General features: G+C 31.3%; 2 protein-coding genes across 2 annotated transcripts; one reads left to right on the top strand and one right to left on the bottom strand. All coding sequences in view use genetic code 12, as the record gives it.

Annotated features, from left to right (window-relative positions):
* Positions 1-5387: 5387 nt before the first annotated feature.
* GCV2 (glycine decarboxylase subunit P) lies at positions 5388-8393 on the bottom strand (the record flags this gene model as incomplete). The annotated part of the gene is made up of 1 exon (XM_002548835.1): positions 5388-8393. The coding sequence occupies one exon, from the start codon at positions 8391-8393 to the stop codon at positions 5388-5390; it is 3006 nt and encodes a 1001-aa protein (XP_002548881.1).
* Positions 8394-9750: 1357 nt separating this feature from the next.
* On the top strand, positions 9751-12693 carry DIP2 (snoRNA-binding rRNA-processing protein; the record flags this gene model as incomplete). Its single annotated transcript, XM_002548834.1, has 1 exon — positions 9751-12693. One exon carries the CDS (start codon positions 9751-9753, stop codon positions 12691-12693), a length of 2943 nt encoding a protein of 980 aa, XP_002548880.1.
* Between the last annotated feature and the right edge of the window lie 1645 nt (positions 12694-14338).

The following is a 14338-nucleotide window of genomic DNA, read 5'->3' as shown; positions in this document are numbered from 1 at the left end:
ATCATTATATATGAAATAGGGACAAATATACATCAGCGGCAATTAATGAAACTATACTGTATCGGTATAAAAATCCAGTCTATACTTCATTTTCCAAAGGAGGTGAACTTGAATTAGATTTGAGCGAAAAAAATTTATCATTTAAATAAACTATCAGTAGTCGATGGCTTGAAATGAATCAGCATTACAAATACTTACCAATTGAGATCGGTTATTAGTTATGCTCAACCTATTCTCGAAGTGCAAGTGGTGCGAATTTGTAAATTTAGGTCCTTGGTTCATACCGAAAAATCTGAAAAAGAAAAAAAATTCAAATATCAAATGAAATGAAACATATAATGTAAAAATCAGTTTGTAATCCATCATTGCCACTATTAATACTTACCAGAGACATACATTATGTTATTCTTCTATTATATCATCGAATTAAATGCATAGAACCCATAATGGATCATGTTTCCTACAAATTTAACTAAAAACGTGCTATTGGTCACTTTTTGTATGGGGAAAAGAGATTCACGTCAAATTTTGAATTTTTTCGTGCGAGAACCATTTTGAAAATTACGGAAATAAACAACTTGGGTTCCTGATCAACACCTTTGGAAACACCAGATAACCTAAAAATAAGAAATAGAATATAATAATGGTATAGACATGATGCTATTCACATTATTATTCAAATGAATACAATTTGAGATGTATTAATACAGTGATTGCTGACTTATTCAACAAAATGATAATTCCCGATAAAAAAAAAGATACTTTCAAATTCCAAGAGTAAGATTGATACATAACTCCTCCAATATTTATTCAATTGATTCAGAATTAATTGAGATAGCATAATTTATCACTGCAAATTATATGCAGTTTTCAAAATTGCAAAAATCCGGCTAGAAGAGATAAATGTTACAAATCGTGGAACATTTGCATGTCGCACTGTGACGACCATAGAAAACAGAGGTCAAAATGCTACTTTTGTCTGAAGCATCCAAATATTCCTCAAATTTGGAACATTGAAATCTATGCTGCATTGGATGGAACATTTGGACATTATAATACAGAGAACAACCATTGGGATATAGAAATACGCACTACTTAGGACATTAAAAATCCGTGAATTAATGAACGGAAAATTTGAATACACAGATATATATGGCTCAACCATTGGAATATGCCAATATTCACCAAATCAGAAACATAAAATCTATGATTTAATTGATGGAATATTTGAATATATGAGTTAACGCCATCAAATACATGAATATAATCATCTATCATCTGTCTCTTTTTACTCATCATTGTGTCAAATAGGCTAATTTGATTGATTTTTATTACATTAAAATAGATGATTTTGATTGATTTCTATTAAATTCAGATGAATTAGAAGATATATATTTGAAAAAGGAACTATTCAAGAGTGTCTAAAATACTTCTAATTTTTTCTGTATATCATATTAAGGAAAAAAGATCTATTCTCGCTACATAACACTCACTACATTTTGTATGGGGAAAAGAGATTCACATCAATTTTAACAACTTTTTCGTGTCTGAACCAAAATTAAAACTACGGGAATAAATCAATCGAGTTGCTGATGCACCCCTTAGGAAACACCAGATACCCTAAAAATTAGAAATATAAAATAAGAATAGGATGAAAAGATTACTATTTATATTAGTATTCTAATGAATTTAATTTCAGCTAGGTCAGACACATATTTACTGAGTTATTTTGGGAAATCATAATACCCGATAAAAAAAGATACTTTGATTTTTGAAGAGTAAGGTTTACATCTAACTCCACCAATTGTTAGTCAATTTACCCAGGAGTGCGTGTGGTATTAATAAATAGTGATACAAATAATATGATATTGCCAAAATGACGAGAATCGAGCTAGAATTGATAGATCTAGAGAAACATGTGCAACTTTATGAAATATCTTTAGTCTGCAAAATAAGAAAATTAATTTCCTGTCGTCGCATTTTTGGAAATTTCCATAAAATTAATGAAGTTTCTTATTTTCCACGTTTTGGCAACCTTTGGGCAACCTTATGACGTTGCCACCTTTCAGCAACATAATGAGGTTTTCAACAAACTAAAAGGAACATTGCGGTTTCTCACTTTAGGTTATTTTTCAAAGTCTTCCGCAACTTTATAAATACACCTATTTTTCCAAAATCTTGCAACAACATCAATTGACTGGTAACAGCTTTCATCATATTTTTGTTAGACAATAATATTGATAAGCAATATAGTGGATTACTATGAATGCTCTTATAGACTATCTTTATTTATAAAATAGTAACAAATATACATCAGCGGCAATTAATGAAACTATACTGTATGGTAATAAAAATCCAGTATGTACTTCATTCTCCAAAGGGGTGGACTGTAGGTAGATTTGGAAGAAAAAATTTACCTTTTGAATAAAGTATTAGTAGTAGATGGTTTGAAATGAATCAGCATTACAAATATTTGCATATTTAAATTGGCTATTAGTTATGTTCAGCCTATTCTCGACATGCAAGTGGGGAAACTTCTTGAATTTAGGTCCATGGTTTGTACGAAAGAATCTGAAGAAAAAAAAAGAATTCAAATATCAGAAAGAATGAAATATATAATCTATAATTTGGCTTCTGTTCCATTTCTACCACTTTTAATACTTACCAGGACAATCTATTATGTAATTCTTTTTATTATATAAACGTGTTGAACGCATAATACCTAAAATGAAACATGTTTCCTTCAAATACAACTGAAAACATTCGATTTATTACATTTTGTATGGGAAATAAAGATTCAAGTCATTTTTGGTATTTTTTCGTGTGTGAACCGATTTAAATATCACGGGAATAAGTCAATCGAATCCCTGATCAACCCCTTTGGGAATACTATATGGTCTAAAACCTGGAAATTGAATATAAAGATAGTATATTAGTGATAATATTTATATGAATATTTCAATGAATACAATTTGAACTGTATTAATACAGTGATTGTTGACTTAATTAGAAAAATTATAATTCCCGATAAAAAAAAGATTGTTTGATTTTTGAAGAGTAAGATTTACGTCTAACTACACCAATATTTATCCAATTGATCCAGAATGAACTTATATAGCATAGTTTATCACAGCAAATCATATGCCGTTTTCAGAGTTGCTAAAATCCCACTTGAAGAGACAAATGTTGCAAATCGTGGAACATTTGGATGGCGCACTGTAATGACCATAGAAAACAGAAATATAAATGCCACTTTTTTCTAGAACATTCAAATATTCCTCAAATTTGGAACATACAAATCTATGCATCTATGGAACGAACATTTACATCAATGGATATATGGACGGAACATTTCTATATACGGATATATGGAGGGAAAATTTCTACATATAGATGCGCACCAAATCAGGAACATACAAATCAATGGTTTAATGTATGGAAAATTGTGACACACAGATATAGGGCGCAATCACTGGAACATATGCATGTATAACAAAAAGTGACATTCAAAAATATGGTTTCAAGGATGGATTATTTGAATATACATATGGTTTCACTTTTGGAATATAGATTTATAAGTTACCGCCATCAAATTGATGAATATAATCCACTGTTCTGTGTCTTTCCTTATTCAGAATCTTGTCAAATTGATTATCTTGATTGATTCCCGTTATATTCAAATAGATTAGAAGATATATGTCAAAATGAAATTGTTCAAGAGTGTCTAAAGTGATTCATTTTTTCTGTATCATTACAAGAATATGAACTATGCTTTCAGCATACCAAATCTACTAACCAGATTCACTCAATAGAAGAGTTTAATCTGATCATAATTTTAAAAAGATAATCTTCATTTGATTAATTACTTTAGAAGATTCATATTCATAGTGGATATCATCATTATTCACTTCTATTTAATCTAACTTATCAAAACTATAACAGTTATTACTTTTTGTATGGTGAAATAAGATTCAAAGCAATTTTCGTGTCTGAATCAAAATCAAAATTACGGAAATAATCCACTTGAGATCATAGTGAATTCATTTGGAAACACTATATACACCAATATTGGGACTTATCATTATGTAAGTATCTCAATGTGATGTTAGACATATGATTATTATAATAATACAATTTTCAGCTATATCAATAGCACAATTATTGATAAATTTATACAAATCATAATTCACGATAAAAAGAGGTGTTCTGATTTCGCCAAAGCAAATTTCGGGTATAATTGGTGCTATATCATTAGGAGAGGCATTTCAATGAATTTATACTGACATTAATTTACCATATTTTTCAAACGATTGTAGTTTCAGGGATCGTTTCCCTCAACAACACGTTGAAACTACAATAAGACCCGAATTTGACCAAATCATCGTATTTGACCAAAACTAGAATTTATAATTCAGTAATGTACAGTACAAGTTGAACAATGAAATAAATCATACTCCATCTGTTGTACTTCACTTAAGTGGAATTTTCTAGAATGTAAGCAGTAAATATAGACACAAATTTCATCCTCCATTACATGCTTCAAGTTTTCTACTTTTCATAGTTTGAAACAAACATGGAAAGGAATTATCTACTATTTTCAAAAGTTTCTGTTACTTCATTCAATTTCTAAACTTTAATCGTTGTCACTATTTGTAATATTTGTTTGTATTTAGTACTATTTCTGTCAAGTTATTACCCCATTCACCGAGCATTCTAATTTAGTTTCCAACTGACTCATAATCTAACTACATGACACGTGATATGATATCTGTCCATGATTATAATAATAAATTGTCTAGCATTTTGAAAGTAATTTTTATGGTCATAGATAGATACGGAAACTTTGAATTTGCAGTAAAATTGTTGTATGGAAAAAAAAAAAAATGCAACCTTTTGTGACAAACAATTTGCAACCAGTAGAATTCTTCTAATAAATACCATTCAATGATCTACAAATCAGAAATATATATATAAATAATGGGTAGATTTCACCTTCAAGCTCTGGTATTTTTTTTATTTCACCATCATCAAACAAAAACAAATTAACAATAGCTGCTCAAAAAACTAATGACAACGCAAGTACTAAATCTCAATAAACTAATCTATTTTCTTATATTCTATATATTTATGATACACCGTGCCAATGATGTGTCTTTTCTCACTCTCTCTCTCTCTCTCACAGCTCTGCAACAAGGTTGCCATATAATGTGGGGATACCAAATGATACACGTCACAATTATTAGTAGGTATCCAGAAATTACATCGGGGAGTGAACAAGGGTAATAAGAGCCTACACCACCTTTGAGTATTCAAAAACAAAAAAAATTCTTTCTATTAAAAATAAAATACTAATATACAGATGTGATTTTACAAATATGTGAAGTTGATTAATTTTCAGCAGCTACTTCTTCAACTGATGGACAAGTACAAATCAAGTTCAAGTCTCCATAAGTATCATTCAAACGACTAACAGTTGGCCAGCATTTATTGTGTTTCAAGAATGGTAATGGATAAGCAGCTTGTTCTCTAGTATAACCTCTAGATTCCCAATCTTGAGAACTAACAACATCTTCTAATGAATGAGGAGCATTTTTTAAAACTTGACCTAATGATTCACCATTTTTATAAGCATCAATTTCTTTTCTAATAGAAATTAAAGATTCAATAAATCTATCCAATTCAGCCAAATTTTCAGATTCAGTTGGTTCAATCATCAAAGTACCAGCAACTGGGAAAGACATGGTTGGGGCATGGAATCCATAATCTTGTAATCTTTTAGCAACATCAATTGCTTCAATGCCAATTTTTTGGAATTCACGTAAATCAAGAATAAATTCATGAGCACAATGTTTAATACCTGAATCAGATGATGCTTTACGATCAACAAATAAAATACTATAATATGGTTCCAATTGTGATAAAATATAGTTAGCATTCAACATAGCAATGGCAGAAACATATGGTAAAGCTTGAGAACCCAACATTTTAATATATGAATAAGAAACTGGAATAACAGAAGCACTACCAAATGGAGCAGAATTAACAGCTTTAATTGATTCAGAAGTAGAATGAGGAGTTTTAACAAAATGATGCAGTGGTAAGAATGGTTTTAAATGTTCTTTAACACAAACTGGTGCTTGACCTGGACCACCACCACCATGACTCAAAGCAAAAGTTTTATGAATATTCAAATGACAAACATCAGCACCTAAATCACCTGGAGAAGTTAAACCAACTTGAGCATTCATATTGGCACCATCAAGATAAACTAAACCACCATGTTCATGAACAATATCAATAGCTCTCTTGACACCTGGTTCAAATAAACCATAAGTAGATGGATAAGTAATCATAATAGAACACAAGTTAGCAGCATGTTTTTCAGCTTTAGCTTGTAAATCTTCTAAATCAATAGAACCATTAGACAAACATTTAACTGGAACAACTTTCAAACCAGACATAGCAGCAGAAGCTGGATTAGTACCATGAGCACTAACTGGAATTAAACAAATATTTCTTTGTTCATATTCACCACGAGATTTATGATATTCTCTAATTAATGATAAACCAGTATATTCCCCTTGAGCACCAGAATTTGGCATAGAAGTAGTAGCATCAAAACCAGTAATATCATTCAAATCTTTTTCAAATTCACCAATTAATTCTTTATAACCTTGAGCTTGATCAATTGGAGCAAATGGATGAATAGAATTGAAACCTGGCATGGATAAAGTTTGCATTTCAACAGTAGCATTCAATTTCATAGTACATGAACCTAATGGAATCATACTATCAGCTAAAGATAAATCCATTTTTTGTAAAGAATGTAAATATCTCAACATGGCAGTTTCAGAATGATGAGTGTTGAAAACTTCATGAGGTAAAATTTCATCAGTTCTTAATAATTCTTGAGCAATAGTTGGTAATTCTTGTGGTGGAGTATAAGTTGATTCACCAGTGAATACATTGACCAAATTGATCAAATCTTGCTTTTGAGTGGTTTCATCCAATTGTAAAGAAACAGTAGAATCATCAACTTTAAACAAGTTAATATCATAATCATTCAAAGCTTTAGCCAAGATTTCATCAGCAGAAACACCACCATTCAATTTAACAGTCAAAGTATCAAACCATTTCTTATTGGCAATTTCATGTTTCTTGGAAATTTCATTGGCTAATAAAGTAGTCAATCCATAAACTCTATTGGCAATATCTTTCAAACCTTGTGGACCATGATAGACAGCATAATTAGCAGAAATGTTAGCCAACAATGCTTGTGCAGTACAGATATTAGAAGTAGCTTTTTCTCTTTTAATATGTTGTTCTCTAGTTTGTAAAGCTAAACGTAAAGCTGGTTTGCCTAATCTATCTTTAGAAATACCAACAATTCTTCCTGGGATTTTTCTTGCATATTTAGATGAAGTTGCGAAAAATGCAGCATGTGGACCACCATAACCAAATGGAACACCAAATCTTTGAGAAGTACCCAATGCAATATCAGCACCAAATTCACTTGGTGGTTTAAGAACAGTCAATGCTAATAAATCAGTGGCCATGGCTAAAAGACCTTTATTGGCATGTAAAATTTGGGCAATTTCAGAATAATCAGTAATTTCACCATTAGTATCTGGATATTGAACCAAAGCACCAGAAACATCATCAATAATTTTGGTCAATTCTTCAATACCTTCTTTAGTAGATAATGGCAATTCAACAAGTTCAACACCAATGTTATTAGCTCTTGATCTCATAACATCAACGGTTTGTGGATGAAGATTAGTATCAATAACATACTTCTTTTTCTTGTTTTTAGTATTGTGGAAAGATAAAGCCATGGCTTCACCAGCAGCGGTACCTTCATCTAATAAAGAAGCATTAGCCATGTCCAAACCTGTAAGGGAAGTAATTAAAGTTTGGTAGTTCAACAAGGAATTTAATCTACCTTGAGAAATTTCTGGTTGATATGGTGTGTAAGAAGTATACCATTCTGGAGATTCAAGAAGATTTCTTTGAATAACAGGTGGTAAAATGGTACCGGCATAACCTTTACCAATGAAGGATTTTTTTATTTTATTTTTATTAGCTAATTTTTGTAAATGATCCAACATTTCAGATTCGGTAAAACCTTGTTCTGGTTGAATAGATAATTTTCTCTTAATTAAAACATGTTCAGGGACCACATTGGATAAAAATTCATCAATATCTTTATAACCTAAAGCAGATAACATATGTTCAACTTCTTTAGGATTTGGACCAATATGTCTTCTAGCAAAAACATCGAGATTATCCAATGATACTTTTGGTTTAATGACTTTGGCAAAATTTTGAGATGATGTATTTGCCTTAGTGGCCAATGATCTAATAGCTTGCTTAAGCAATGATCTCGAAGCCATTCTAATATTATGAAAAGGAGTGTGTGTTTAATGAGAATAAATTCAAAGAAGAAGAGAAAGAAGAAGATATATAAATTTTTTTTTAAACAAGATAGGAAACTTAACTATATTTATATACTTTTTTTGAAATATCTAACGGGTAATTTAAAGATAGACACAATGGAGGAAGAGCATTTCTAGTGATTTTTGACTTCTCATATGAAAAATTTCTGGAGATGCAATCCGATGATTCAAATAATACTTAGACGTGCACTATCTATGTGCGCGCGCGTACGATACGGCACTGAAAATAAAATAGTCAAATCAGAGTCAGAACACACTTCCATCTATCCACTGTCCTCGCATTTGCTCGCATTCTGATGAAGAGCAATCATCCCCCAGTATTTTTTGTTTTGATTCAAATCAAATCATGTAAATACGGTCTGGCTTATGAAGAGGGGGGGGGGGTAAGAAGGTTTTCGTTTGCCGCAAGGGTTTTTATCATCAATCAATGTATAACTTGTGTGGGTACACATGTGCATACTCTCCCGGGAGTTCATGCGGAGGAGTCAAAAAAAAGTATCAAACAGAGTAAGAAAAAAAGAAATAATGCGTAGTAAAGTGGGAAAAAAAATAAAACGGGTAACGATTTATATATCAGATGTTTGACTTCGTAGGAATAGATACCAAACCAATGGTTTCGGTTAGTTATCGCCCTCCCTCACTGGAACATCAGGTGGAGTATCAATGGTGTATAGGAGTAGTAATAGAGTGAAAAATAAGAAGCATTTTTCTCAAGCTCTTTGAGGAATATGTCATCACCATGAGGAACACCATGGAGCCTAATGATTGTACGGCCCAACACGAGGATCTTTCCTCATGATCAGACATACAACTTCATAGTTGGGAAGTGATGGCAAAATCTAATGAAACAAAATATTAGAATCGAGGAGTAGGTAGAGATATCGATGAGTGTATTTGTAAAAGAGTGGGAAAGTCATGGTCGTACCACATTCAGGCTATATCTTCAATGATATTCAGAGTTCTTTCTTTTCAATAATGCAACACTACTGATCTGTATGATACACATAACTGGTCTGATTTGACATATACAAGATTTTGCACCCCTCAACCCAATTTCCTTCATCTCCTCCCATGTCAATCCAATGCTGCAAATCCAAAAGTTCGCACGGAACCAAACCTCTTCCCACGAATTGGGAAGAGAGAAGAACGAAAAAAAAAAAAAAAAATAAAAAATCATCGCAAAAAAAAAAAAAAATTATTCTGAAAAAAAAAAATTGCAATTATACACTAACTCATCATCATCATCATCATCATTATTATCAAAACTTTCACCACATAATAACATATTCAAACAATGGTTAAGTCATATAATCGTTATGATCAAGAGAAATGTTTTGGTGTAATTACTTCACAATCTAACATTGTTTGGTTACCACCATCAGAAACTCAATCAAATACATCAGTAGGAAGAGCATTAACTTCAGGACTTGAAGAAATTTTAATTTGGGATATTAAAACTGGTGAAATTTTAAATAGATTTAGAGATGGATTAAATCCAGGATCTTCAAATGCATCAACTACTGTACCACCATCACCTATTAGTTATTTAACATATCATGAAATTAATAATATTATAGCTGCGGGATATAATGATGGATCAATTAAAATTTGGGATGTTAGTTCTGGATCAGTTATTATTAATTTCGAAGGTCACAAATCTCCAATTACTCAATTAAAATTTGATAAAAGTGGAACTAGATTAGTTTCTGGTTCAAATGATACTACTATTATTATGTGGGATTTAGTTGGTGAAGTTGGTTTATTTAAATTGAAAGGTCATAAAGGTCCAATTACAGGAATTGAATTCTTAAGTGAATCAATAACCAGTGAAGAAGAAGAAGAAGAAGAAGATTTGGATGCTATGGATGATTATTTAGTTAGTGTTTCTAAAGATGGGTTAATTAAATTATGGGAATTAAAATCTCAACAATGTATTGAAACTCATTTAGCTCATTCTAATGAATGTTGGTCAATGGCTATTAAAAAAACTAAAGATATGTTAATTACAAGTGGTAATAAAGATCAAGTTAAAATATGGAGTTTGGATCTTTCTCAACAAGATGGATCTAAAATTCAAGAACGTGGAAGTTTTGAAAAATCTAGTAAATCAAGAAGTAATGAAATTTCATTTAAATCATTGAAAACTTCATCATCATCTGAAATCATTCAATTATTTTCTATTCAAAATGCTGATAGAACCATTGAAATTTTTAGAATTAGATCAGATGATGAAATCAAACGTGGTATTACTAAAAGAACAAAAAGATTAAAAGATAAAGGGTTAGATGAAGAAGAAATCTTGGAATCTTTACAAAATTCCGAAATAAGTATGTTGGTTACGCCATTTACAACTATAAGAACTATGGCCAAGATCAAATCTGCTTGTTGGACTAATAATATTAAAAAAATGGATATTTTGGTTTCTTTAGCTAACAATAGTATTGAATATGATAATATTCCAGTACCAGAAAATCCAAAGAAAGCACAACCAACTGATTTATACTCAGTAAAGTTACATTCGATTGATTTATTAGGTCATAGAACTGATATTAGAGCCATGGATATTTCACCAGAAGATAATAAACTATTAGCTACTGCATCTAATGGAGAATTGAAAATTTGGAACACAAGGACGTATAATGTTATTCGTACTTTTACATTGGAAGGTGGTTATGCATTGTGTTGTAAATTTTTACCTGGGGGTGCATTAATTGCTGTTGGTTTTAAAAATGGTGATTTAGAATTGTATGATTTGGCTACTTCATCATTAGTTGATAAAGTTGAAAAAGCTCATAGTCTTGTTGGAGGTATGTCCGATGATGATAGTGCCGCTATTTGGTCTCTTGATATAACTCCAGATGGTAAAACATTAGTAACTGGTGGTAATGATAAATGTGTCAAGTTTTGGAATTTCAAAGTTGAACAAGATGTCATTCCAGGTACTAATACTACTGTTTCACAATTGAAATTTGTTCACACACAAACTTTAGATTTGAATGAAGATGTTCTTTGTGTTAAGATTTCCCCTGATGCTAAATATTTGGCAATTTCATTATTGAATAATAATGTTCAAGTTGTTTTCTTGGATACATTGAAATTATTCCTTACATTATATGGACATAAATTACCGGTATTATCAATTGATATATCATCTGATTCAAAACTTTTAATTACTTCTTCAGCTGATAAGAACATTAAAATCTGGGGGTTGGATTTCGGTGATTGTCATAAATCATTATTTGCTCATCAAGATTCCATTATGAATGTTAAATTCATTGGTGATAGTCATAATTTCTTTTCGAGTGGTAAAGATGGATTGATTAAATATTGGGATGGTGATAAATTTGAATGTATTCAGAAATTACCAGCACATCAAAGTGAAGTTTGGTGTATGGCCATCAGTGATAATGGATTATTTATGTGTTCCACATCCCATGATCACTCTATTAGATTATGGCTGGCTACAGATGATCAAGTTTTCATAGAAGAAGAAAAAGAAAAAGAATTGGATGAAATGTATGAGAATAAATTATTGGATCAAATTGATGGCAATGAAGATGATGCAAGAGCAACCAGAAACGAAGATGAGGATGGTGATGAAATGGTTGACGAATCCACTAAAGTCAGTAAACAAACGATGGAAACCTTGAAAGCTGGTGAAAAATTAATGGAAGCTTTAGATATTGGTATTGAAGAAATTGAATCTGAAAAGGAATATCAAGCATTGATTAAACAAGGTAAAGAAGCCATTAAACCTACACCAAATTCCATATTATTGGCTTTTGATATGACTGCTAGTCAATATGTTTTAAGTGTGTTGACAAAAATTAAAGCATCTCAATTAGATGACGCTTTGTTGGTATTGCCATTTTCATATTCATTGAAATTATTACAATTTATTGAAATTTGGACCAATAAGGAAAACATTTCTGGTAATATCGTTAGTATTTCCTTGATTTGTAAAGTTTTGTTTTTTGTTATCAGTGCCAATTCCAAAGAATTGATTAGTCAAAAGGATCCTCATTTGAAGAACCAATTGATGAAAGTTAAAGAACAATTAAGAAGCGAATTACTGAATACAACAAAACAATTGGGTGTTAATACTCAAGGTTTGAAATTTATAAAACAGCAATGGAAATTGCAACATGCTAGTGAATTTATTGATGATGAAGAAGAAGAACAAAGAAAACAAATTGAAGAAAAGAAATCAAACAAGAGAAGCCATGCTAATGTATAGAATCAGGATATAGATGTTGTTAAATAGTTTGATTTGAATATCATCGCATTAATGTTTTGTGCAATGTCGGCTCTCTCCCCGAAGTATGAAATCTTATTTGTATTCTGTGTATAGTGGCTTTGTTGGAGCTTTACGTTGTATTGCAGTATCTTCAATGTACCTTTGGTGATTGTTCAACGCAGACAACATCCGAAGAGATACTTTAGCCAAATGATATATATTGATAGACCCACGTCTCTGGGTCATGTCGTGGTACAGTACAGTTTGTTGCTACCTTTTTTCTGTTAGAGATCAATGAGTTTATTGTGTTCTGTTTTGTGTAATGTATGTATAATGGGTAAAAATACAGGGTGGGACAAAATTGTTTTGCATTTTTTTTTTTTGGCAGTTTTTACTCTCTTATGAATTAAACCAATTGAAGAAGAATTAGCCATTGGAATAGATCTAAGGTAGTGTTGTTTTGTATGAGACTTCAATATCAACAAGGTTTTCACCTTTCTTTGTCATTGTCAGATAATCATTGATCAATTAGCCAACGGTCGTAAATTTGTTATTGTTCCTGGTTTCTTTTTTTTTTTTTTTGGTTATTGCTGCAATCGGTATTTGCGGCTGATTCGTATAGAAAAAAAATTATTATGTTGTTGTTCTCGCCAAGAAGGCGACCCGTTAAACTATTTTCTGAGAATTTCAAGTTGGACTTTATAGATCTATTATAACATCGTTGAATAAATGGAAGGTATCAAAAGATATGACCAATGTTAGTTATGACAGTAATAGCATTGAAGAAGTATCTGGATGTGATGTAATAATTGTAAAGTGGGGCTATTATCTCACAAAGCCTTTCGTTTTTTTTCTGCTTTGACATATTTGTGATAAAGCACATATCTCTCTCTTACACACATAATCCTGGCAGTAGTTCTAATAGTTGTTGGATGTCAATTGAATGATCTCTACTTTGGTTGGTAGTGATGGATGTGAAACACCATTGTGTATTGTTTGTATTGGTGGCCATAATGAATTGAGTGAATGCCTGAAAGTATATAAAGTTGTATTGACAAAAAAAAAAGGCAACACAATGAAATTTACAACAATACCTTAATAGTCGAAAAGTCAATTGATAGGTGTATGCTTTTACTTTCACTGTAAGTTAAATCATAAATGAAATATTAAACCTCCTCAGATAACTCGTGTTTAGGTATTGAGAATCAAGGGTTGGTAAAGGGTTGGGGGCGGATTGATTTGTTCTCATTTTATTATTGTCAAAGGTGATCTGCATTATCATGCAGTATGTACTTGATGTTAAATTCCGTAAATCACAAATGAAATTTTCCTGACCTTTCAAAGAATACAAGTTATTCTTATTCGTATACTAGTACACACAGGAGTACCCATTATCATTGAATTTGACATGCTTATAGAGTTTGTTATAATTTATGAAAAGGTCAATTGGACAGCATGCCTTGCGAATATTTCAGCTTAAAAAAATGGGTTTATGATGGTATCGATGAATAGATTGTTATGGTATCACCATTGGGTGTTAAGAGTTACCATTGTCATACGTCAACAGTTATATTTCAAATTAGCGAAATTAATGAAAACCAGACAACAACAAGGGAGAGGTTGTCCCCTCTTTTTTTGCTTTTTG

The sequence above is a fragment of the Candida tropicalis genome (assembly GCF_000006335.3).
Source record: "Candida tropicalis MYA-3404 genomic scaffold supercont3.4, whole genome shotgun sequence".
In the NCBI taxonomy this organism is placed as follows: Eukaryota; Fungi; Ascomycota; class Pichiomycetes; order Serinales; family Debaryomycetaceae; genus Candida; species Candida tropicalis.
The sequence above is the reverse complement of the archived record's forward strand: the minus strand, read 5'-3'. Positions and strand labels throughout refer to the sequence as shown.